At 39.2% G+C, this 27,427-nt stretch overlaps 1 protein-coding gene and 1 long non-coding RNA gene across 2 annotated transcripts; one reads left to right on the top strand and one right to left on the bottom strand.

Annotated features, from left to right (window-relative positions):
* The first annotated feature begins 1,269 nt into the window (after positions 1-1,269).
* Positions 1,270-5,321, top strand: LOC110867751. The gene is made up of 4 exons (XM_022116755.2): positions 1,270-1,703; positions 3,373-3,558; positions 4,013-4,090; positions 4,479-5,321. The coding sequence occupies exons 1-4, from the start codon at positions 1,404-1,406 to the stop codon at positions 5,124-5,126; spliced, it is 1,212 nt and encodes a 403-aa protein (XP_021972447.1). The 5' UTR covers positions 1,270-1,403; the 3' UTR covers positions 5,127-5,321.
* A 4,944-nt stretch (positions 5,322-10,265) lies between these two features.
* LOC110867750 lies at positions 10,266-13,748 on the bottom strand. Its single transcript, XR_002551838.2, has 3 exons — positions 13,531-13,748; positions 10,570-12,733; positions 10,266-10,500 (listed from the first exon to the last, which is right to left on the bottom strand). It is a non-coding gene; the product is annotated as an uncharacterized LOC110867750 (long non-coding RNA).
* Positions 13,749-27,427: the final 13,679 nt, after the last annotated feature.

Here is a 27,427-nt window from a genome sequence, read left to right as displayed (position 1 = left end):
TTAAATTAAATAGATTTTATATAATTTTGAATAAAAAGAGTTAGTGCTATATTTCAAATAACGTCAACCTTTCACACTTCGTCCATTCCTTCCGTTTTTGCATTACACCACCTTTCTAACATGTGCTGATGTGACGTTCTTTTGTCTCGTATGACGCCCCCTTACAGAGACCATGTGTAGTGGTGGCTGAATTTCCAACCCTTTCTTAGGTATGATCAGACATGTGGCAACGTAGTCAGCAAAGGAGTATTATAGGGCTTGAAGTTAAAAACGGGTGTATTGGTATAATACCGCTAACGGTTTGATTGGTCAACAAATCTTCATCCCGACGTTTTCATGACCACACCCAAACCAAAAAATACATAAAAAACGTCCTGGGAACGGGTGGTGCAATGCTTTGAACGAAAAAAACGCTCAAACCACCCACTACTAGGGCTGTTCATGAGCCGAGCCGAGCTAGGGCAAGCTCGGGCTCGACTCGATTATAAACCGAGCCGGCTTGGCTCGGCTTAGATTTGAAACCGAGCTGAAAATCTAAGTTCGGGCTCGACTTGGTTTTAAACCGAGCTGGCTTGACTCGGTTTGGTTTGGCTCGATTTTAAAAATAAAAATTAATACATAGCTCTCAAAATTCAGTATTCTAAAACATTGTTCAATACTTCAAAAGAACATATTCAAAGTAAGTTCAACCTAATATATTATAAGCCAAAATCACGTTCAGCAACGCAAAATAAATTTTATATTTCAAATAAATACAATATTTGTTCATTAGCACGACAATCAACCTTTAAATATGTCATAGATATCAAACTACAAGCCTAAATATTTGTAAATAATAATCACTTTTTTCTAATATATTATATGTATATCAAAATAAAATATATTATAAATAAAATAATTCGAGCTAAGCCGAGCTGAGCTACCAAGCGAGCCAAACCGAGCCAATTTGGCTCGTCACGAGCCGAGCCGACCCGAGCTAGGCTCACTTTCTAACCGAGCCGAGCCAGCTCGGCTCAATTTCAAAACGAGCCATATCAAGCGAGCTTTTTTCAAACTAAATCCGAGCGAACTCTAAACCACGAGCTTTTTGGACAGCGCTACCTATTACATTGTTTGAGCACTTAAAATAAAAAAGATAGCTGATTTATTAAAAATTGAAAATAATATATAGACGTAATGATTTGTACCTTTTTTCCATGCTGAAAAGAAAAGGGTAATAAGTACAATATATCTCACATAATGTGCAGTCAATCGTCTTCTTTCTTCACTTCTGCTTCCTACATTTTATAGACCCCACCCCCTTCCCATCCCCCATTTACTCTCTCTTCTCTCTCCCTCATGCACAACCCAACCCAACCCACTGACTGATCACCACCATAAACCACCACCACCCACAAAACAAAATGGGCAAAACATCCAGATTCTTCAAATCATTGTTCGGCTGGAGTTTCTTCAAATCCCACGGAGATAAACATGCCAAGGTTCAACCACGTCATCATCGTTCCTCCGGTCAAACAACCGATGGTTCAAGTTCAGCCAATCATGCTATTGCAGTTGCTGCCGCTGACGACGCCGTTGCAGCTGCTCATGCCGCCGCGGAGGTGGTGCGTTTGACGAACAGAACAGCGGTTGTTGGCTCCGGTTACGGTGTCGCCGGGGAATGGTCGGCGGTTAAAATACAATCTTACTACAGAGGTTATCTGGTAATTGTTTAATGTTTATCTTTGATTACCGCTTTACATTGGTGTTAAACGGGTCTTGTGTTCGTGGGTTGACGACACGAACCTGGAAAATTGACTAGAAGACCCAAACTCGAAAATCATGTTAGACATATCAACCCGAACACAACACAAATACTTGCGGGTTGATCAAAACATGGTCGATTTCATTATTTTTTTGTGTTTTAAGTTTTTTTTTCTTTTGCATATTAGTAGATAGTAGTCAAACATTACATTTAAAAAAACAGGAAATAAAACATTACATTTTAGGGTGAGATTAGGCATAAGATCATGTGTGGTGAGGAGGTGAAATAATGCCTACTCTCTTGTGCATGGAGTGACATGTGGCATTGTAGGGTGAAGTTAGAAAGGGGTGTGGTGGAGATTTTTGAAGATGCGGAGAAATTTGATTTTTAATTTCCTTTTTTTTTTAAGTTAAAAAAGGGTTCAAAATAGAGGTGAGATGATCTGATTGGCCATTCACAGTCATCTTAGGCGTGTTTGAGGAAACACCAAAAAAAGGGCAAAAAACGCTTTATGGGGCGTTTTTGGGGCATTTCACCCCACTACGTGCGGTTTAAGGATCATTAGGTTCTGGGTTCGATTTCACAAAAGGGTTTTTCTCAGATTTATTGGGTTTCCTCCTGAATTTATGTATAAGCATACTTGCCTAGTGGGGATGAATATGATCGCACAAGAGAGTTTTTCCCAGATTTATTGGGTTACTCCCTGAATTGGTGTATAGGCATTCTGCCTAGTGGAGATGGAAATGTTCGGATGATTCTGGTGGCACAATGTTCAGAAAAAAAATGTCAGGAAATAAAATATAAATAGCATATAAAACATATATGTTTAGCTATAAAATTATGTCTACGTCTATTTCCTTTTCAAGTTTTAAATTTTGCATAAAAATTTTAACCAATTTAATTTAAGAAATTAAACAATTACATTACATATTAAAACAAAATAAACGGGTTCACAGGAACCCGTCCGGTTGACACGAAACTGACGACAACCTTGTTATGCTTGATCTAAGCTCGTAAATTTCGTGTTAGTTTTGTATCACATCGTAATGTTTTTCATTTTTTTTTTCTAGTTCACACCCTTTGAACGGTATTAATGTCTTTTTAAAATGGACGGTGTCTATTTTTTGGTCAAACGTCAACGCACGAGGTACGGTGTCTATTTATATTATATTGGTCGGCCGGATGAGTTCATACGTTGTTCAAGTTACAATATATGATGCATAAAGTACAACTTTGTAGCTGCAACAGCCGAATGTTGGAACCATGAAAGCCTGTTTATTTAATGGTTCACATTATGGCTCATAACTTCATTTATTTGCCGGTATGATTTACGACATTGGGTGGCAAATGTCCCACCCATAAAGCTCACAAGTACAAGTATTTATTGTTTTAATTAAACACCAACTTATTTCCCATTTTACCCTTGTAGCTTATATTATTATTTTTAAAAGAATTCATTACACTGTTTTGGATTTGATACATATTTTTTTATTAATATTAATAAGTACACTTTTGGACCAGTTTAAAAATGGTCATATCTATGTGGTCCGTAACAACAAATGGGGTTATCTTTTTTCTGTTAAGTAGTGTGAACTGACTGAATTATTTATAAAAAAATGAAAATATAGGCGAGGAAAGCGTTACGTGCGTTAAAATCGTTGGTGAAGCTTCAGGCCCTGGTGAGGGGTCACATTGTAAGGAAACAAGATGCAGATGAGTATAGACGTTTGCAGGCTCTGGTTCGAGTTCGAGCCCAGGCGAGAGCCCGTGCGTGCCAGGTCCAGATCACCGAGTCACCCCAGTCAACCACCAAGGTTGTTTCTTCTTCATGCAAAATTGTATGTTCCTAGGTTGTGCACGGGTTGATGTTTTTAATTAAATGGTTTGACCTGTCAACATGTTTTAAAAAAATATACCCATTAACCCTTTTCAACCCGACGTGTTTTACACATTATTAAATTAAATGGGTTAAAACAGGTCGTGTTTAGGTTACACATTTTTAAGGGTGTATGTGTCAAGAATGGTGTTTTTGACGCGGATTAAAATATAGCTAGGTCGTGTTCAGGTTACACGATTTATAAGTATGGACGGGTTAAGGTTTAACGGATAAAAATATGGGTCGTGCTCGGGTTAAATGATTTGCAAGCATGTACGGGCTGAGGTTGGTGTTTTTGACACGGATAAAAATATGGATCATGTTGTTTGGGTTGCACAATTTATAAGTGTGTACGGCCGTACGGGTTATAGACTTATAGTTGTTACTTGCAGGGGCCTCCAACTCCTGAAAAGTTTGAGCACGTCCATCGACCCCGGATGATAAAACATAATCAACCATCGATGCTAAAGGTGTGTGACTGTGTGTTATGTGTTCTTATATTTATTTTTCGTATGATATAATCATAAAAAAATTTGGCCAAACCGTTTATTGCGGTTCTGTAAGTAAAACGGCAAACCAAGTTGGTCGGGTTGGCCAAACCCCAGCCATAACAGTACGGTTTGCACTGGTTTTTTTATTTTTTATTTTTTCAAAATCGTTATGTTTGTATTAATTTTTTGAAAATGATAAAATGACATTCATGAATTTTATAAATATTTATAATTATAATTGTACGTTTTAGAAAGAAAATAATCTAGGTTCCAAGTTGTAAACTCTGAATCGAACTGTAAAGACCGATTTGAAAAACCGTGAACCGCACCTTGTAAACATCAAACTGACTGCTAATCTATCACGCAGAGTAACTGTTCTAGGCTGTTTGACGACCGCACCGAAAAAATCCTTGAAATGGACACCACAAAATCCCACACAAGACGACGAAGTCTCTTCCAACCGGACCAGATCAGTTACAGTCATAGTCAAAGTTTGACCACTTCTCGAGGGTCAACACTCCACCCAATGGGCCCTAGCCCAAGTGGCTCATGTGAAGTAAGTTCTCTAACTGGCCCTTTAAAGTGGATTCCTCATGACTTTGAGGAACAAGTTTCTTTAAGCACTGTCCAAAATAGCCCTCCTTTTTACACCTATACTTCTAAGAACGGGTCGATGAGGGTGAGCCCGTTTACCCCGGCTAAGAGTGACAGTTCGAGAAGCTGTCTTAGTGGCTACTCGGACCAGCCTAACTACATGGCGTACACGGAGTCTTCACGGGCTAAAGTCAGGTCTGTAAGTGCCCCTAGACAAAGGCCTCATTTGGAGTTTCCTAGCACCACAAAGAGGTATTCTGTCTACGGATACGGTTCAGTTGCTCATCGTGGTTCAAACTTACGGGATAGTTTTGTGAGCAAAGCATATCCGGGTTCGGGCCGGCTTGATCGGCTCGGGATGCCGATTGGAGGTGGCATCGGTTTTCGTGAAAGTGAGTTTAGCGGTGGTTATTGGAATTAGCAGCTTATATATGTTAGCTTTGTTACATTTGAGTAAGTGGTTGGAGTGAGAGTGCCATTTGAAAGTTATGATGGCCATTTTGTAATTTTCTCTATATTGAGGGGTTGATATGGACTTTTACTAATGTAGGCGTTTTATATCCTTGTTATTCCATCAGTATGTAATTCATTTAAAATCATCAAGTTGGGATCAAAACTAGATTGTTGTCGTATGTATGTTGCGCGTTGAGGTGGTGACTTTAATTGTTAATAGCTGGCAGCACGTTATGTAATGCGTTAATAATATGAAAACGCGTGTTTTGACGTATCTGATCTATAAAGTATCACGGTTACAAAAGAAATGGAATCGAATTCGAACCTGAGTTGGTTTGTTTAGTGAGGGTTCTACCTAACCACTACACTACCCTTACCATTGCATTAAGACTTAGCAGCGTCTAAATGTACAATAACTTGAATTTTATAATCTCAAATGAAAACGTATTATATTTATCCTGACTTGTTTCCGAGCGCAGATTATGTTAGAAACGTAGACCGACTGAAAGTATACGCAAAAATAAGCATGAAAACGTATACTAAAAAAAACGGTTCAAAGCGAAATTACGTATTTGCCCATATTATCATATACCTTGTCGGCATACATGTTCCAGTAAGCAAGCAAGTAGTTCAGATAACATAGTTCCAAGAAGTCCAAATAGAGCTCCACAAGCGCCGTCTAAAACGTTGTTTTTTATGAAAAGTGTCGAGAGTATGCACCCACTAATTCCCGACAGCATGCTCGTGCTGCCATATGTTTCGTGCATCAGAAAACTAGAATTAATATATAAAAGTTATCGAAAAGGGGAAATAGATTTTATCACCTCACACTAATCAAAATTAGCTGCTGCCACTCTCAACTTTTATTTTGGCTCTCACCACCCTCAACTTAACAATTGGGTTGCTGTGTCACCCCGTCGTTAACTAGACACTAACTAGGTTAGTTTTTTTTGCTGACGTAGCCAATTTCTCATGAATTGGCTTGTTTTTTATGAGGTGTCATGCTAAGGTGTCTAATTCCCTTTTAAAGAAATCCATATTCTAATTATTATATATAACATTATAGGGTGCAAGTTGGCTTCAAAGTCCATTTTTCATACAAAGTGTAAAAAGTCATAAAACACCATAATATTAACCATAAAACACACTGAAAACCTACAAATAACAAAGTGAAGATTACTAAAACGCCATATTTGTGGATTTTGTGTTGTGTTTTGCATGATAAGGCTTTGATTATCGAATGATTAACATTAGTGTGTTTTATGTTGATTATTATATTGTGTTTTATATTCATAGTTCTACGATGGTGTGTTTGAAAATTTTATGGACTGTTAGGGTTTAGATATTGTGTTTTAATGATCTACACATTTCACTCGATTCAAGGCTAATTCCGTAAGTTTTCTCCCTAAATTTTATACTTCCATCATCAATACACACTTTCTCATCATCTTCTCCATCACATCACTGACTTTTCACCATGAAATCGCCTGATTTGGACTGCTTTAAGGTGACGTCACCTCGGTTTCTTATGAACACTGTAGTGTGACATCATCTCATCAAGATTTGTCCAGATCTAAAGGATTTTCCACACTATTTTACACAAATCTCCACGAGATCTACACATTTATCAACTGTTTTCATACTTTTCTTCAACCTTCTTCACTTTTCACTCAAACCCGATAGAATCTAGACTCATTGATAAGTGCATTTTGGGTACACATTATGTAATATTATTTGTAATATAAATGCATTGATTTTATTGTACGATATATTATTTCTAGTTGTTTTTGCACTTTTGTGGGTTACAAAGAAATTAAACTAAAGTAATGGATTTGTGCTTTTATGGTCATTAATGGGAATTAAAATCTAAATGAATTTCAAATCTAGTTACTTACGGTGAGTGTAGAAAACAAAATAAATCACAATGAAATCTCATTAATGGATGTGTTTGAAGCCATGTTTTATGTAGTGGTGTGAGTTTGTTGAAGTCAATTTCTTTGATGTGCAGGTTAAATATTAGACAACTTTATTTAATTTGTATGGATTAAATAATGCAGAAATCATTGGGGAGGTCGATGACAAAAGCTGACATTTGAGGGTTATAAAAGGACAAAAATTTGTCATACTTTGGAGGGATTTTAATTGATCAACATCAAGCATATTGGGCTAACATGTGAAGACTTTTGAGAGGAGCATTGGGCTGACTCTTGGACGCACATGCACAATTGGGATTTCTTTGGTGGGCACTATTATTGTAGAAGGGTTTTATTATTAAATCATAAAACACATCATCATCTCGGGATATATAGTTCACGCATACATTGGATTTTCATCAACAGCCGACATTCGAGAAGTCATGGACGAATTTCAAGGATAACCATTCAGCTTTCATTCTTTCATTGAAGCCAAGCAATAATGCCCAACCAACTCGGGATGACAACTGATGCGGTAGAGACAAGCATGCGCGGCTAAGCTTCTCGTAACTTCTACCCGGATGAACGTTTACACGGTTTGACTTAATTATTCGTTTTCTGATTCTTGTAAACTGGTATATCTTGACCACTTGTGTTGGATTATTGGTAAACGTTCCTTGTGTTTGAATTACTTGTCATTTATTAAGCGTATTGGCAACTTTCTTGCGTTGTTAGCGGGTTGGTAAATTGGTGGGTAATTGATACAATCAAACGTGTTATTAGGTTGCATAGTGAATCTTAAAAACTATCCCTATTAACTAATCAAATTCATTAATTCCGAGGCCATGTCTATGTGGTGTTTTGAATCAGAAAACGGATTTTTATATTGAAACGGGTATTCGGGATTCCGGGTGGAGGTTACTTCTTCTCATCTTGATAACACTTTTCGTGACAAATCGTGTTTTCTTTTAAATCAAACAAGCAAACCCCCGAATTAGATAGTTAGATAATTCTAGTTTTTAATTAATTTCTTTAACGCTAACCACAAATTCCCCGTGGATACGATACCCTACTCACGCTATCTACGTAGCTTATTTAGGTTTTTGATTGACCCTTACGACAGTCATCACTCATTCAGGCTCTCTACCCATACTCTAGTTGAGAACCGGTCTGAAAAAGGATTTCCACCGGAGAGACGACCGATTCACGGATTGAACATGAAACTACATCGGGAACAGTTAGCATGATCGAATGGGGTGATTCCCATCTGATCGACTGAGTTGGACTTGGTATGGTTTCCGTTGTTTGACACGTCGTCACGCCGTCTCCGTCACCTTCAACCCACCACCTATGCCTCCACCGTAAACCGACCACCACCACCGTCACCTTCAACCCACCGCACCCGCTGTCATCTTCAACCCACCGCCTCCATCATGATTACACAAATTATCATACAGATTCAGATTCAAACACTCGTTGTACAGTTACGTGTCATTTAGGAATTAATCAGAATATCAGATCAATCAGTTGTTCATCAAACGCATGTAATTTTCTCGATCAATCTATCATGATAAGAGGAGAGAGAGAGTTGAGGTGAGAGAGAGAGAGAGATAGAGAGTTGCAGGTTTGGGGTGGACCAATGACCTTTTATTAAGCTATTTTTTATTTGGTTTTTCAATAAGTAAGGGTACTTTGGTAATTTAGCACACTTTTCACTGAGATATTTAACATTAGTTAGTGATAAGGATCACTCGAGTGCGAAAATTACAACCACTGGGATCAACTCTGTAATTATTAAAGCACTGGAACGAAGTCTATATTTGCAAACCAATGGACCAACCAGGCATTTAACTCTATGCACAAAATCCCAAAATTAGGAATTAACCAATCAAATCAATCAATCGTACCCAGTAAATCCCACAAATAACAAAACTACTGGTAGAGTCTGGGGAGGAAGAGATATAGGCACATTTTACCTCTATCCCTATGGATAGAGAGACTGCTTCCAGAGAGACCCCCAATACCAAAGGCATATAGTAGAAAAGCGAGAAACCAAACAAATCTATAAATAGAGCACTACTAAATAGCAAAAAAGTGGTGGCTAGGTAACATAGTGAAGTAGAACAAATATTTCAAATTACAAGATCCCACTTAAGCATATATGAAAAAAGAAAAAAAAAACAATCAATGCAAAATCCGCCTAGACTATAAAGAAAGAAATGCTAAGCAAGTACTGAAGTACCCCAATGCTCAGACCTAATGAATCTACTCCTAAAAATCTTTAACCTTAATCCTACGTCTCCAAAAACCCCTATCTTAGACCATGTCCACAGAGAGGTGTAACTCTAGCAAATCTTTCCTAATCCACTCATCCCAAGGCAACTTGGGCCTACCCCGACTCCTCCCTTCCAAAGTTAGGTCTTCTACTGCTCTAACTGGCGCTGTCAATTGCCTACTTTTCACATGCCCAAACCATCTCAATCTTCCCTCCTTTATCTTATCCGAAATAGTAGCTAGTCCTAACATTTCCATAAAATCCTCATTTCTTATCTTGTCTACCCTTGTGTGCCCACATATCCACCTTAACATTCTCATTTATGTTACCTTCATCTTGCGCTCTTGTGCTTTCTTAAGGGACCAACACTTTGTGCCATACAACATAGTAGGTCTAAAATTTCTCCTTTAGTTTAGTTGGGAACCTTTTATCGCACAAAACCCCAGTGGCTGCTCTCCACCTACACCAACCAGCTTGGATGCGATGTGCTACATCTCTATCTATCCCCCCAATCCCTTTGTACAAACGATCCTAAATACTTGAACTTAGTAACCTACGGAACCTGTTGACCGTCAATAGTAATTTGAGGGTCATCGCCATCGCCCGCACCACTGAATTAACCGATCAAAGTTACTATTCACACCAAGTTCCTAATTGTATTATATCTAATAATATCTAATATCTAATATCTAATATCTAATATCTAATATCTAATATCTAATATCTAATATCTAATATCGTACAATGGAAAAACATCTCATTGTACCAACAAACTCGGCCATCAACTCAACAAAAACAAGTCAGAAATAACATCACTAAAACAAACTGTAAAGATAAAAACCAAACTGCTATCAACATCACTAAACAAACTGTAAAGATAAAAGCCAAACTGCAATCAACATATGAAGAACCAAACATAATTCCTCAAAAACATTTTAACATTAAACTAGTACCACAACATAAAAGGTTATACATTGTCTATTTTGGTCTCATTCGACTTTAAATTTGACATACCATGATTAAAAACCTTATTTGTTTCATACTAGAATTAATCTGCCAAGCAACTAGTTGGATCGGCAGGCAACAGTCCAACTTGTAGTCCGACCTCTGAGAAAGTTGCTGCTAACTCCAGATTCAACCCTGGATCAGCAACCCTGTATAATACAAATTTATAAAGAAAATTAACATCTTGTATCTGAAACAATGTAAATATTGATTGATACCTTGGTTCCACATTTACCACTTCCAAGTTGGTACCTCTCACAACATCCCTCAATGAAATTAAGCTAGGAGTATGCGGCGGCAAGGCAGTCCAAAGTCGCCGATGATTTACGATTCTACCCTTCTTTGTTAACAAGTCATAAAATAAAATATAACCAAATATACTAACTAACCATCACTACTTCCCCATTGTTTCACAGGCGTAAAACACCAGTGGAGGTCGTACGCACCCCAAACAGTGGTGTAATTCTCTACTCCATGAATCTTTCACGCCGTATTCCTTCATTACCCAAACATTAAACTTTGTTGCTTCTGTAAGACGGTCAAAAATTGAAAGACGGTTACCAAGGTTAAAAAATCATTTGCATATGGATGAGCCAGCACCACCTGGGCCGGGCCTGGAATTTCCCCAACTTCACGGGTCTCGAAATTGAAGAAAACTATGAAATATGGAACGGTACCGTCCACGCATAACCAATGAACAGCTTTTTCCAAGTGGCATGGATGGTAAATAATGTTAAGAGGAGAAAAGGGTAATTTGCCAAGAGACTCCCATGAGTACATAGATCGCCCCCATCACATCATCTTCTGGATTCAACATTTCCGAATCAGAGTCTGAATCAGTTCTGTAGCAGGATCATCAGAATCAGATGAAACATCTGAATCTGGATTCAAACAGTGAAAGACGCAGACAACTTCAACCCGATTTGTTTTCGGGCAGTAAAAAAACACAGACGTTGCGTCTATATAAACATGTTTAATTTCAGGAAGCAGTGTGCATTCACCTGTTGTAACAGGATTGTATAGCATACACCGGTAGCTTTGCTCATTCTCTCCAAAAGAAGTATTCCGTTACACGATTGTGTTATATAAAAACCATCTAACGGCTTAACTTCAACTCGCGAAGTAGTATCAGTATCCGTTACACGATTGTGTTATATACTCTGAATCTGAATCATTAATTGGGGTTCTGATTTTGCAAAATCTGAATCATTTTTAATGAGAGTCAAGAGGGACTTGGAAACACCGCAACAAGCAATGAGAGACAGTAATGGCAGCTTTGAAAGAACATCTTCCAGATTGAGATTTGGGAGCTCAATCAGGGATCGGTCATTTGCTGCCATTGATTTTAGGGTTTTGTACGTAGGAGCAACCACCGGTCATTTATAGAGAATTGGGAGATATTAAATAGCATTAATGCGATCATGACTCAACCATCGAAAAACTATGATTTTGTCATGAATATAATAATGCTAGGGGTGAGCAGAAAAACCAAATAACTAAACCATAACCAAATTAACTGAACTAATAGAGAAAATAATGGTTCAGTAATGAACCGGCTTTTATAGTTTGGTTTTGGATATACGCTTGGTTTTAAATGGCGCAAAGCGCACAAAAGTGACGAGGTCTAAAACCTAGGCACAAAGCGCAAAAGCAGCGGGCTTTACATACGCGAGGCGCAAGGAGATTATATATTAACCTTTCTGTACAGCCTGCGCCTCAGGTTGCATAAGGCGCTGGGGCGAGTGCGCCTCGCGCCACAGGCACGCTTTTTAAAACCAAGGTTACATGTGTATATATAATATATTTTTTTTTAATTATATAAAATATGTAATATTTTTTAATTTTATATAATATGTTATATTTCATTTTTCATGAATCATATTTTCAAGTAAAATGACTATACATCAATTGGTAATATCATTCATACAATCCAATATAGTTACAAATTAGAAACATATGTTATATATACATATGTTATATATGCTATATATTAGTGATAACCGAGCGTGTAGGCGTGTGCTGAAATCACTTTCCAAAAGTAGTACTTTGACCTAAGTGGAAAACCTTCATTAGATCATCATTCTCAAGGTCAATAGATGAATCCACCAACCTTAACTTTCCTACTAACCCACTAAGTTTAGTGAACCAGTGAAAATTCTTATTACCCTTTTACTAAGTCAACAACACTATAATATTCCTTAGATGGTTCAACGTTTTGGTAAATATCAAAAAGGAAATCACACATACCGTTGAAGATGTTGCCTCTTCAAATGTAGTTATCATTCTCCCGCTTGGTCCTTTGCCTCCACGAGGATTTCATCCCGTATCCTCAGCACATTCAATAGTCTTATTTTGATCCATATCCGTTATCCAAACATCTATCTAATGTAATTAATAATAAAAAGCAAAAAAAAAAAAAACTAATGATCGGATATTGATGATGATGATGAACTTTATATGGTGTTTGACACGTTAGAAACCAGTGAATTTAGCAACCCTGTATTTTGCTATGTAAGGTTAATCGTCGTTTAAAAAATATCTTATATAATTCGTTAGGCCAAAGGGCCTTTTTTTGCTCGGCCGAGGCACTTAAATCCTCAGGACGCCTCTGTTGTTATACTATATAAAGAGGTATACACATACATACATACAGATAGACGCATATACGTGGCCTGTTGGGATTTGTGGAGGCTTCTTCTGCCTAAGGTCAACCAGCCCTAATACTCCAAATCTGTAACCCTAATCTAGTAATTATAAATAGATGGTAGGGCCTTTGTAATTCCTTGAGCACCTGAATAGAAAGAATCACTAGTTGTACACCATGGACACGTAAATATCTGTGTTCGGCTTTCTTTAAGTTTACCGTTAATGTGTGTGCGTATTGCATCATTTCCAGTCCTAACTAACAGACTCATCATACTCTACTGTATATGATGTTTATTATAGTCTTCTTTGTCATGAGCAACTATTGAAATCATACTTTATAGTGTGTAAAATCCATTTGTTCCAAGCCAAAACATATAATAACTGCAGTGTTCTTTCAATATTGGGTGCAATATCTGTTTAAAAAATCAGAAACTAGATGTACTTATGTTAATATCAATCTATCCAACAATATTGAATGAGAAAATATGTGTAATCATGAAACAAACATAAATAAATTACGATTAGATACTTACAGATAGAAATTCAGCAGCAATGTGAAGGTTAGGGTTTATGTTTCGGTGCGTGATACATACGGACATGAAGTGAGATGTTAACTCATTTGTTTGTAAGATTGAAACGAAACATATTTCAAGTTTACCTTCATATCGTTTGTTAGCATCTTCACACATGGTGCCAGAGATATTGCATTTGCAGGGCGTGTTTGGGTAGGCTCCTCCAACACCATTACACAAAGGGGCTTTATCGCTTTTAGAACACACGGTGTAGACCGTAGGGGTGTTCATGAGCCGATCCGATCCGATCGAGGGTCTGCTCATGCTCGGATTGAATTACAACCGAGCGGATCAAATTTGCAAAACCGATCGCAAAAGTGATGCTCATGCTCGGATTGAATTTGAATCCATCGGCTCGGTTTCGCTCGGTTTTTATCAAATCCTAAAAATCGAGCGACGCTCAATTGAATGATAAGGCTTCATTCAACAAAAACAAATTCTAACTTAATTAAAACATGTCCAACACTTTACTAACAAAAGCTACATAACTCAAATCATGATTCTAAAAATAAAGTGCGAATACAAACTGTTATTTAGTTTAAAAGCCATTTGATCATCTTCATCCACAAAATTCAACTTCAAATCAACATATAACCTATAAACAGAAGCATTAAGATGGGTTAAATATTATTTGGGCTTTTAATTTTTTTGGGATATTATATTTTTTTTTTGGGTTTTTAATCTGTAAAATCATATATATATATATATATATATATATATATATATATATATATATATATATATATATATATATTAATTATTAATAAAAATAATTCGAGCGAAACTGAGCGATCGACGAGCGAGCGGAGCTTTGCTCATGCTCGGATTGAATTTGAATCGAACCGAACCGATCGGCTCATTTACAAACTGAGCGGGAATCGAACGAGCATTTTTCGAGCGGTCATCGAGCGATCTTCGATCGTCGAGCAGTTTGCACAGCCCTAGTAGACCGCGTGGAAGAGGCATGGAAACCTCAACGGCTCGTCTAGAAAAATGTTCGAAAATCTTTAGACCCTATGCGAATAGAAAATACGGGCCCTTAAATATAACTTCTTAAAAAGAATATATTAAAAATATTTAAATATATGAAAATTGATAAAAACCAAAGAGGAAAAGAGATAAACTGAATTCTCATCCTTCATTCTATTCAACATTACAATATATAGATAAATATAACAATAAACCCTAAAGCCCATAAGTAATGGGTTGGACCTAAAATGTCTGGTTTATAACACTCCCCCCAGACATTTAGAATTATACACAGTTTAACAACATACTTCAGGATGATGTTAAATAGGTACTTCAGGACCTGAATAAATAAACTGATACTATTGGATCAGCTATGCTGCCTCATTAAAAACCTTACTAAGAAAACCCAGTGGGACAAAACTTAGTTAAGGGAAAAAGAGTACAGCGTGTATAATTCTCCCCCTGAATTCAACATCTTTCAATCTACGAAGACCAATCTTGTGTGATAGCTTCTCGAAACTGCTTCTAGGTAAATATTTCGTGAACAGGTCAGCTAAATTTTCATTTGACTTAATCTGGCAAATATCAATTTCCCCTTCTTTTTGCAAGTCATATGTTGAGAAAAATTTTGGTGAGATGTGCTTTGTTCGATCACTCTTGATGTAACCTTCTCTGATCTGAGCCATGCAAGCAGCATTGTCTTCATAAATAATTGGTGGCTCCTTCTTGATCTGTTCTAATCCGCATGCTTCTTGTATGTGATTAATCATTGATCTCAACCACAGACATTCTCTACCAGCATCATATAGTGTTATTAATTCGGCATGATTTGATGATGTTGTTGTAAGTGTTTGCTTAGTTGACTTCCAAGAAATTGTTGTGCCACCGTATGTGAATACATAACCTGTCTGAGATTTTGCTTTGTGAGGATCTGATAGATATCCAGTATCAGCATACCCAACAAGCTGGGACTTTTGATCTTTCTGATAGAAAAGACCTAAGTCTTGTGTTATTTGCGAGATACATAAGAGCACCGATCGCGTTTAAGTACGGTACTTCTGGACCAAGTACTTCTTCACCTTTTTGAGGGTGATTGTAACACCTCGAAAATTCCTGTCCACTAAAATAAAGACACGTGTCACGTTAGACAGAGGTGTCAGAAAAACCGGATTACATAAAAAGATGTTTGGTAGGATTTTATAGGGCGTCATGTTATTTAAAATACCTCTGAACGACCCAATGGCGACATGTTATTAAAACACCTCTGAGCGACCCAAATTGTTATAAATCCCAAGATCCTTAAATCATTAGATAATCATCTTATATGATAACCGGCTGCTCTCAAATAAATAAAGCTGCATCTTTATTAAGGACTTTGGAATTATAGGTTGTTACTACTGAAAATGTTAAATAAAATCCTCGTAAAAAGGAATCAAAATAGCTAATTACCTTGGCCAACTAACATGAGAATCCAAGGACTTATTCTTGATGTTCCGTCAAATTAAAGTTGCCATAAGATTCCAAGGTAACAATATTCATGCAAGCATGCAAAACCTGACAATGGTGGACCCTACATTGCAGTAAAAGTCTGATGTTTCGACATTTGAAAGTTGCATGGTCAAGACTTAAAAGTTTTAAAATTTTTGTCTTCTGACCACCTCTTACGGACCGCAAGGCCCCAAGCTTACGGTCCGTAAGGAGGGTACCTGGGCGTTTTCAGCAAGGGTCGGTTACGGACCGTAGCCATTTTAGCTTACGGTCCGCAAGAGGTTCTTACAGACCGCAAGGCCTTAAGCTTACGGTCCGTAAGACCGTCGCTGGCAGTAGTTTTTGGACAGCTGCCTGTCCAGCCCGTTGCACCGACTTAAAACGTAAAATTTCGAAACCATGGGCTTGCTAGGCAGTATTTAGCCCTCTAGGAACACATGGGATGATCCCCCAACCATTGTAGACTTGTGTGTCACAATCTTGGACCTCTTGGCTCACTATATAAGGACTTGAATGGTACCCATTGTCACTTGCTTACTTGGGACTTTGGTTCAAGTCATCTATGGAGCTTTGCTGGACATCAACTAAGTTTCATTAGGTCCCTAACCCTTCTTAGGACTCTTGTAAGTGCTCTTAACCTCCCTTAATCCATTCTAGCTTAGTTAATTAGCTAAAAGTCAAACCGTCGTAATTATGGTTTGACTTCGTGATTAATCATAATGTACTCTGTCAAATCACGAATTAAAGATACCTTTAAGTAGGTAATTAAGTGGGTAGCAAACCCTTAAAAGGGTATTTCCAGATTCCCGCTCTAAGCATGTCAATTGTCGAGTCAAAGTTAACTATAAAAAGTCAACAGAACGCTTAAATTCAAATTAACTTATAATTAGCAATGTAGGATGCATGCAACCTGTTTTATCACTAATATAATTTGGTAAATGATGTAAGAACATGTTCCAACATGTTCAACTCGACAATTTTCTGTTTAGGCCCGGTTCGGAACCGAAAGTCGCATAGTTTGACTTTCACTTTGACTTTCAGTTCTGACCCGTTTTAGTCAAGATTAAGATTGCCTTAGAGCTTCTTTTGGACCTAATAACATGTTAGTATATCCTCCTGTGATTATACAACTTGGTTCATTAGATATCTTGTTCACATGCATGTTTCCGTTAAATGTCCATATGTTGACTATTATGCCCGAATGTCCATAAATCATGATTTTTGAAAATGTAAAAGGGTAGACATCTTAGTTACTGAATTATAAACTTGTCTCCAAAGTTTGACATCAGTTTAAGGTCTAGATTGAGAGTTATGCTCATTAGCGTAATTAGAAGCTTTCTTAGTAAATAATTAGCGTATTTAACGCATAGCCTATTTAAACTTAGATTTTATACCAAAACCTTATACCCACTGTTATGTAATAATATTTTGGGAATTTTAAAGATTTTTATTTATTTTTTAGGCTGAGCATAACTTAAGGTTTTAAACTTAATTCGGCTTATGCCGGTTTTGCCCTTTTCGGCCATAAAATGAGTTTTACAAAACCTTTTGACCCCAAACCTTTTCCTACTGATTTATTATGTTAAATATAATATTTTGAGCCTTCTGGAATTATAAAAATATCAGCTTTTCCTTTAAAACCCGGAAATGGCTCCAAATCGCCTTTTAGGCATTTTTACGACATAGTATATGTCAAAACTAGTTTTTATACAAAAGGTCTAATACCTACTGAGATATTTAGTAAAATCTCATATTATAACAGTAAACTAAAGTTGAAGACTTAGGTTTCCCGTTTTGACCTTTTAAGTCTATGTAAAATTACCAAAATACCCTTATGAGGCGTAATTGGAGTTTAAAATCATTCAGGGTATAATGGGACATACCATACTGATATTACAACATATTTGGTGCAAATAATCTCAGGAAACATGTATATGATTTATATGGTTACCCGTTACGCACTTTCGCCTTCGGATCGGCTTATGTGACTAGTTTACGCACATTAGCCGAAACGGGTCAAACCGTAACATCTTAGTCTCTAAATCCAGAATGTGTTTAGTTTACCCATGTAATACAAGTATCCAAGCTTGTAGGGTCTAAGTCACATTCTTTTTTGGTTTTCGCCTTCCTCGCGATTAAACCATATTTATTCTTCGAAACTAACCGGTCTAAGCTTAGGCTATGTTAAAAGACCCGTTAGGATTCTAATAGGTTATTATAAACCTTCGTTCCAGAATAGGAGCCCAGTAAAAGACACTTGCATTTTTGCTTTTGTGGTTTATACTTGCTCAGGTAAATACTTTTAACTTATTTTCCCTTATACGGGCTTGGGGGTACGGTATATAAAATACCGCTTAGTCGGGCAATTGACCCTAACTCATTAGTAGTTGGGTATTATCAATGTGACCCGTTTGAAAACTAGTTTTGTTTGTTTTACGCCTTTGGGAGCTTAATGACCATGTCCCGGATATCCTTGGCATCATTATAAGTAATGGCCACGACCTTGACACCCGGGTGTAGGCGTACACCCGGTATTATGTCCATATTATTAAGGTATAAACGTTGGCTTCCCGCCGCGGACTTATACTGAGTGGTGTGTCAATTAACCTTAAACCCGACACGACTCGGGCGACTGAACGCATAACGAACATGTAATTCTTTTACAAGTTTAACTTTGATTAATTATTCCCAAGTTATAAAATGTTTTGTGCCTTGAGCATTTAAATCAATTTTTAAAACCTTTTCAAAATGAGTCAGTTAAATTGTATTTACCAGTGTAAACTGACGTATTTTCCCCAAAAAGATTAAGTGCAGGTGCTATACGTAATAGGCTGGTTTCTCCTTAGCATCATAGAGTCTCGCAAGCTTTGGGATGCATATATCTGTTGAACAATTTTCTCCTTTTTATTCCGATCCGCCTGTGGATCTATTTCGACTACTTGTGATACTTAAATATTACATTTGATGGTTGAAATAAATCTATTTCTTTTGCTTCCGCTGTGCATTATAAATTGTGTTGTTTGACAATGATGATATCAACTACGTCACGATACTCCCCCACCGGGCCCACCGGTGACACGTGGAAATTCGGGGTGTGACAGGTTGGTATCAAAGCCAACACTGAGTGAATTGAACACTAGCCTTTTGTGTTTAATCTCAGTGCACAAATTGCACATTCTTCGAGTTCCAAGTCTAGACATTGAACATAGGACCAACTCTGTTTTGTTTTATTTTGAGTCTTTTTGTGGTTGTTATCTAAATCATGTATGCAGGTCATCATGCCACCAAGATTTCTCCGTGGTCGAGGCAAGGGACCCGTCATGGGTCATGATCACGAAGCCGGGCCTTCGCACCGGCGTACCCCATCCATTACTTTGAGCACAAGCCCGCAAGAGCCATGGAGGCTCTATGTTGAACCTGGAAGACGGTCTGTCTCCCTTAGCTCTTCACCTTCTTACCAGCACTCCTTTGGGCCCCAATCGAAAAACGAGCCCAACAACCAGCCGCCAGCCTTCATACCGCTACAGAGATCCAACTCGCACCATGCGTATGGCGATCCCACTCCGATCTTTCAGAGCCGATTCAACCCGGCTAACATCTTCCCTGAACTTGTGGGTCATAACCCACTTGGTCCTGAGGATCACTTCCCAGGCGAACACGCTGATGATATGGATGAAGACACGGATCCAGTGGAGCCCGCGTCCGGAACACCCAATCACCCGATAGAGATCTCTGACGGGTCATCATTTCACGGATCACCTTACCGTGGTCCAGATAGCTTCCAGGAGAGGTTTAACCAGTATGACTGGTATTTCACCCCGTCCGAGCACTCGTCGTCCCACCAGCAGCATCAGCAGCAGCAACCTCAACAGGATCCATCCGAGGGTTCGCGATTCAGGGCAGTCACGCCACCACCGCCACCGCCAGTAGAGCAGCAACCGCCTCCGGAGCCGCCGAGGCGGAGAAGGTCGAACGCACGGATGTCCGTGCGAGGAGGAATTCGGATCAGTACTCCACAGCCTTCAAGTGGCAGCCATTACCCGCCACTTCAGGAAGAAGAGGACCCACAGATGGGAGGTCCATCAAGCCCTATTCCAGACATCAACTCAGTACCTGTGGCACCACCATTGGGTTTCGATAACCCAATTCATGCGTACGCCGGGTCAGCGGCATATAACCCCTTCGAGCAGCCGGCGCATACCCACTACAACTACAATTATGCTAGTGTGGACCCATACCAAGAGGCATGGGACTACAATGCCAGTCACCCTGAAGGGCCTTATGGAGGACTTTGGACTACTGGTTACCCGACTTTTGGGTACCAGCATCCGCCACCTCCTCCACCTGTGTATCAGCCGCCGCAGCCACAGATTATTCCACCTGAGCGCCAGCAGGAAGTCCTTGAGAGACTAGACCGTTGTGAACGGGAAATTCAGACTGAGCGCAGACACAACAGAGGATTCTTCAAAGGACTATCAGATCTGATCAAGGGAAAGTCCAAAAGGAGGGACTATTGAAGATTCTTGTTATTTTTATTTAGTTATAATTCAGTCCCTGTGTGGACTTTTTGCTTCAGTATTCAGCTCCTGCGTGAGCTTGTCATTTAGTACTCTGCTCCTGCGTGGGCATGTTTGGTTAGTTAACCCCTGCGTGGGTTTGTTCTTGAATTTCCGCCCCTGCGTGGGCATTTGTTTTCGTAGAAGTCCCGTTTTGGGCAAATATTGTACTCGTTTAAGACAATTTATGGGATGTTTTAGTTAAGTTTTCATATTTATTTATTTCTGTTAATCATATGCATAAAATATGAAACAAATGAAAATTTAAAAAGATCTGCCATTATATTAAATTGGTAAAATCTAAAGAGAACAAAGACCTAGCCTTATAATTTATAAAACAAGGCCAAGATGGTAGTTCCGTAATTAGGTTAAGATCCATAATTAACATCTCAATTTAGGACTATTCTGCGTTAATTATTAAAGAATCTTGGAGGTAAAACCTAGCCTTTGTATTGTTGCAAACATGGCCAAGATGGTATAACCCACATAATAGATTCCAATTATTAACATCTGTTAGTATGTTAATAATCTTGGCAAACTGTGAATCAGTAAAGTCACACAGGCCATCCATCATAAAGGGTTAATTTTAAATTCCCTTAAATTATTTAACCACTTCTTTGGAGTGAAGTGCCTGTGGGCAATAATTAAATGTACTCCGTGACTAAGGACAGTGGTAGCTTATGACTCCCTGTTAAATAAATGGTAGCGAACTATGATTCAACCTAAAACACCTAGATGCTATAAAATCTTGGTTTATTAAATATCTTAACTGTCCTTGTGACTAGGCCTTATGTGCTAGTAATAAAGTATCATAGGATAATAATAAAATCCTAATGTTCTAACAAATTAACCTAAAATGGCAATTTAAAACCTTGGTTAATAAAACATAAAATACTATAAGAGCCTTTGAGTTAAAAACCTTGTCCATCATTTATATGTAGCAATTAAAGCTACATGGCTGGATCGGAGGAAGTCAATAGCCATCCGGTAGGAAACCGTGATGATGCTAAATTCTTAGTAACGGGTGCTGAACTGAAAGCGATTGTGAATGATGCGGTTGCGAAAGCCTTGGAACGACAGTACAGTGAGTACAGTGAGACCCGTAGTAGAACCCTACCTACACCGCATGCTAAACCAAAGAATCATTCTGAGGCTCACAACAAACCACCACCTACTCCACCCAAATCTAAGAAAGATGATGACCGACACTCCTCGAATGAAAACAGTGTTCACCCCAGGAAGATTGTGTTTGATGAAGCCCCACGTGCTAAGGGTTGCACGTATAAATATTTTGTATCTTGTAAACCTCAGGAGTTTACTGGAGAAAAAGGGGCAGTAGACTGTATGACATGGCTTGATGAGATAGAGACAGTGGTAGACATCAGTGGTTGTGCTGAAAGGGATATGGTTAAGTTTGCATCCCAGTCTTTCAAGGGTGAGGCTCTAGCTTGGTGGGGGGCGTTGATCCAGGCTTCTGGAAAGGTTGCCTTGTACAATATGTCTTGGAAGCAATTTGTTGCTCTTGTCAAGGATAACTACTGCCCTCAGCATGAGGTTGAACGAATAGAATCTGAATTCCTATCTCTGATTATGAAAAACCTAGACTGCCAGGCATACCTCACCAGTTTCAACACCTTGTCCAGAATGGTTCCTTACCTGGTAACCCCGGAACCCAAGAGAATCGCGCGCTTTATTGGGGGTTTGGCTCCAGAAATCAAGGCCAGTGTGAAGGCCTCTCGACCTACTACATTCAGATCTGTCACCGATTTATCTCTGTCTCTCACTCAGGATGCAGCAAGACAAAAAGCATCGAAAAATGCGGATTCTGACAAGAGGAAACGTGAAGATGACAATTCACGTCGATCAGGCAAGAAACATAGGGGGAACCGTGATGGTAAGAAGGGGTTTGAAGCCAGGAGGAGCGAGCAACAGTCGGGCGATAGGCCCAAGTGCAAGGTTTGTAGGAAGCACCACTTTGGGAGGTGCAGGTATGAACAGAAATCCCAGCCCAAGGCATGTGGGATATGTAAGTCTTCTGAGCACCGAACTCTTGAGTGCAAAAAGTTGAAGGATGCAAATTGTTACAGTTGCAACGAAAAGGGATACATCAAGACTAATTGCCCAAAAATTGTGAAGAAAACTGAAGATGGGAAGAAGACCAATGCTAGGGTCTTCCAGATGAATGTGCAGGAGGCCATCCAAAACGATAACGTCATAACTGGTACGTTTCTCATTAATGACGTTTACGCAAGAGTATTGTTTGATTCTGGAGCAGATAAATCTATTGTGGATAGTAAATTCTGTGAGCTGTTAGGATTGCCTGTTAAAGCCTTAAGTGCAAATTATGAGGTAGAGTTGGCAGATGGGACTTTAGAAACCGTCTCAACTGTGTTAGATGGATGTGCTATATCCATTAGGAACCACTCTTTTCCTCTATCCCTGCTACCCTTTAAGTTAGCCGGCTTCGATGTAGTATTGGGCATGGATTGGTTATCGCATAACCAAGCCCAGATTGTATGCAGTAGGAGGCAAGTAACAATCAAGACTCCATGTGGTGAGTCTCTCACCATTCAGGGAGATACACATCATGGACTGCCTGAGCAAGTGTCTATGCTCAAAGCATCCAAATGTTTGAAGAATGGTTGTGTTATCTATATGGCACAAGTGACCATTGATGAACAGAAGCCCAAGATTGAGGACATTCCCGTTATCTCGGAGTACCCTGAAGTTTTTCCAGAAGAACTGCCTGGTTTGCCACCAGACAGGCAAGTGGAATTCAAGATCGATATCATTCCTGGAGCTGCACCTATCGCTAGAGCGCCTTATAGACTAGCACCAACGGAAATGAAGGAATTGAGAACGCAGCTAGACGATTTATTAGCCAAAGGTTTCATTAGACCTAGTTCGTCTCCTTGGGGAGCGCCGATCTTATTTGTCAAGAAGAAAGATGGTTCGATGCGTTTATGTATCGATTACCGAGAGCTTAACAAGGTTACTATCAAGAATAGGTATCCTTTACCCAGGATCGACGATCTATTCGATCAACTTCAAGGGGCAAGTTACTTTTCCAAGATCGATTTGAGGTCAGGATATCACCAATTAAAGGTTAAGGATGAAGATGTACACAAGACTGCATTTAGAACTCGTTATGGTCATTACGAATTCCTAGTGATGCCTTTTGGGCTCACTAACGCACCTGCTGCATTCATGGATCTCATGAATCGCGTCTGCAAGCCATATTTGGACAAATTTGTCATCATCTTCATCGACGACATTCTCATTTATTCCAAGAATCAAGCTGATCACGAGAAACACCTCCATTGTATTCTGAAACTGCTTCATCAAGAAAAACTATATGCAAAATTTTCAAAATGTGAATTTTGGTTGAGAGAAGTCCAATTTCTTGGACATGTGGTCAGTGAGCGCGGTATTCAAGTGGATCCCGCTAAAGTTGAAGCTGTCATGAATTGGCAGGAGCCAAAGACACCTACGGAAATCCGCAGTTTCCTAGGTTTAGCAGGCTACTACAGGAGATTCATCGAGAATTTCTCAAGAATTGCAGCACCCCTAACTTTGCTGACTCGCAAGAATAGCAAATTCAATTGGGGACCTAAGCAGCAAGAATCATTCGACATTTTGAAGCAGAAGTTGAGTAACGCTCCCATGTTGACGTTACCTGATGGGATTGATGAATTTGTGGTTTACTGTGATGCATCACACACCGGGATGGGTTGTGTTTTAATGCAGAAAGGCAAAGTTATTGCCTATGCTTCACGACAATTAAAGGTGCACGAGAAGAATTACACCACCCATGATTTGGAATTGGGTGCCGTTGTATTTGCACTTAAACTGTGGAGGCACTATTTATATGGAACTAAATGTGTGATCTATTCTGATCACAAAAGTCTTCAGCACCTGTTCAACCAAAAGGAATTAAACATGAGGCAGCGACGTTGGATGGAAACTTTGAACGATTATGATTGTGAAATTAGATACCATCCAGGCAAGGCTAATGTAGTCGCAGATGCCTTGAGCAGAAAGGAGAGGGTGAAGCCAATCAGGATCAATGCCAAAAGCATTGAGGTCAGGAACAATCTGAATGAAAGGTTGTTAGCCGCACAGAAAGAGGCAGTATTAGAAGCTAACTACCCTAATGAAAAGCTAGGAGTAACTGAAGAGCAGTTATCCTATGGCAAGGACGGAATCCTGAGACTAAATGGAAGAATATGAGTTCCTGTTTATGGAGGACTTCGAGACGTCATCCTTAAGGAAGCCCACAGTTCCAGATATTCCGTCCATCCTGGAGCGGATAAAATGTACCAGGATGTAAAGGCAAATTATTGGTGGATAGGCTTGAAAAAGTCTATAGCCACCCATGTGGCTAAATGTCTGACGTGCGCTCAAGTTAAGGCCGAGCATCAGAAACCGTCAGGTTTGCTAGAACAGCCTGAAATTCCCACCTGGAAATGGGAAATGGTAACGATGGATTTTATCACCAAGTTGCCTAAGACGCAGAAAGGAAATGACACTATTTGGGTAATAGTCGATCGACTGACTAAGTCAGCACATTTCCTACCCATTAGAGAAACTTTCAGTTCCGACATGCTAGCCCAACTGTATGTGGATAAGATTGTATCCCTGCATGGCGTACCAGTATCTATCATCTCCGATAGGGATACCAGATACACATCTCATTTCTGGAAGAGTTTCCAAAAGTCTCTGGGTACGCAATTGAATTTTAGTACAACTTATCATCCTCAGACGGATGGGCAAAGTGAGCGTACTATTCAAACCTTGGAAGACATGTGTGACACCCCGTTGAAACACGCTAGCTTGGCAGTGGCTGCCTTAACTTTCGGGACGAAAGTTCTTAAAACTTGGGGATAATGTGACACTCTAGGTTTTTCCGAACGAACACCTTGTAATAATTTTGTGTATACTTATGATATTAAATGAAAACGTGATCTTTGTGCATGATATGTGTGATATGTATGTAATATATATATATATATATATATGAGAGCCGAGACCATGACTCGCAACCACTCGGTTGCGAGTGGGCCACTCGGTCTCGAGTGGGCCTCTTGAGCCGAAACCGTTTGGGCCGAAACCCCCAAGCCCAACCCGAGCTCCCTTGTATATAAACCCAACCTCCCCCTCATTCTTCATTCTTTAGTTACCAAACACATCCACACACTCCTTCTATTCTCTCTCACTAGAAACCTTCAACAACATCCCATCTCTTCCAACTTTCGGTTCAAGCTCAAGGATCTCGGACAAGAATCTCGGTCAAGACCATCATCATTCGGATACTCTACTTTCTCGGTTCCTTTTCTTTGTTTTCGGCTCCTCCTTCTCAACCGGTTAGTGTTGTTATTATGTGCATAGGATTATGTGGGTTAAATGAACTAGAAATGCTTGGTTAGTAGTGTTATACATGATTTTTGGGTGATTTGTGAAGTTGGACTATGTGTGTTAAATCTTATGTATGAATACTTGCTAACATGCTTAAAGATGGATAGATAATGGTAGTTTAAGAGTATTCATGGCTAACCATACTATGCTTCATTGTTTCTTGCAATGATGATGTTAAACTTAAGATTTCGGATATATATTGTATGTTTCTTTATTCTTACATGTTGATCTTGATGAAATACGTGATTTTCGGTCCAAAATGTATGGCTATGTTGACATGAAAACCCTAGAAAAACTATGAACTTGTGATGAACTTGTTTGAATATGGTTTGAAGATTTCAAAAATGGCAAAGTTTGATCTATTTTTATTAATGGTCAGATTAGGAAAAATGTTAGTAAAACCTTATTGGCTATTACTTGATTTGGGCCTGATTACATAGTACAATGTGGACTGATGTATCTGAATCTACACGTGAACATGAAAGAGACAGCATTACGACTCGCAACCGCACCGTTGCGACTCGCAACCATGGCATGACAACTCGAGACCACGCAGTTGCGACTCGCAACCACAACGTGACAACTCGAGACCACACGGTTGCGACTCGCAATCACAGCGTGACAAGCCGAAACCTCCTGGTTGCGACTCGAGACCATCTGGTTGCGACTGGGCTGTCCACTTTGGTTATTGGGCCATAGTATGCTTGATATGGGCTACCTGTTGACTGATCTGCGTGTTACTGTTTGACTGCTTAAATAGGGCCGGCCCAATAACCCACTGTCTATATTTTTTATGCATGCAACGTGATAGTTATGTGTAGATTTTTACGTGATTGCTTGTACACCAAACCTGACCTATACCGGTAACCATGTTAGGACGTGGTGACCAACGTGTTTGACAAGTAACCCAATTTGCCGAGCAACCCAAGGTGAGTTCACACACTAAAAGCATGCGTCCCGCGGAGGGACACGAACAAACTACCAACTTTGGGAAAAATACTTTTGACCCATTACTCCGGGGGAAAACAGAATGGGTAATTACTATCTCCGGGGGAGATACGTTTGGATACTATTTATAAATCACAACTAGCCATGCTAAACGAAACTCTATCACCTTAAGTCCCTGCTTACAGTACCGATTAATCGCCGGGGGCGAACGGGTTATTAGTTGATAGCGCTATTAGGTTTGACAACCTCACACCGTGACCGGGGGAGATCGGGCGTGAACTAGTAGACCTTGCAACATGGTCAATGACGATAGACATTGACTCGGGGCACGAATTTATATTCCGTCAACAGTTTCGGTATCTACAGTTTAGTGAGCTTACAGATGGGGTAGCTCCCCACAACGTGATTATAAATGCTTTATCTAAACAACTTAAGTTTTGGGTAAACTAAAACTGGACAACTAGTGAACTCACTCAGCATTA

Source organism: Helianthus annuus, chromosome 7, assembly GCF_002127325.2.
Source record: "Helianthus annuus cultivar XRQ/B chromosome 7, HanXRQr2.0-SUNRISE, whole genome shotgun sequence".
Lineage (NCBI taxonomy): Eukaryota > Viridiplantae > Streptophyta > Magnoliopsida > Asterales > Asteraceae > Helianthus > Helianthus annuus.
Note: the sequence above shows the minus strand (reverse complement) of the source record. Positions and strands in the feature narration are given on the sequence as shown.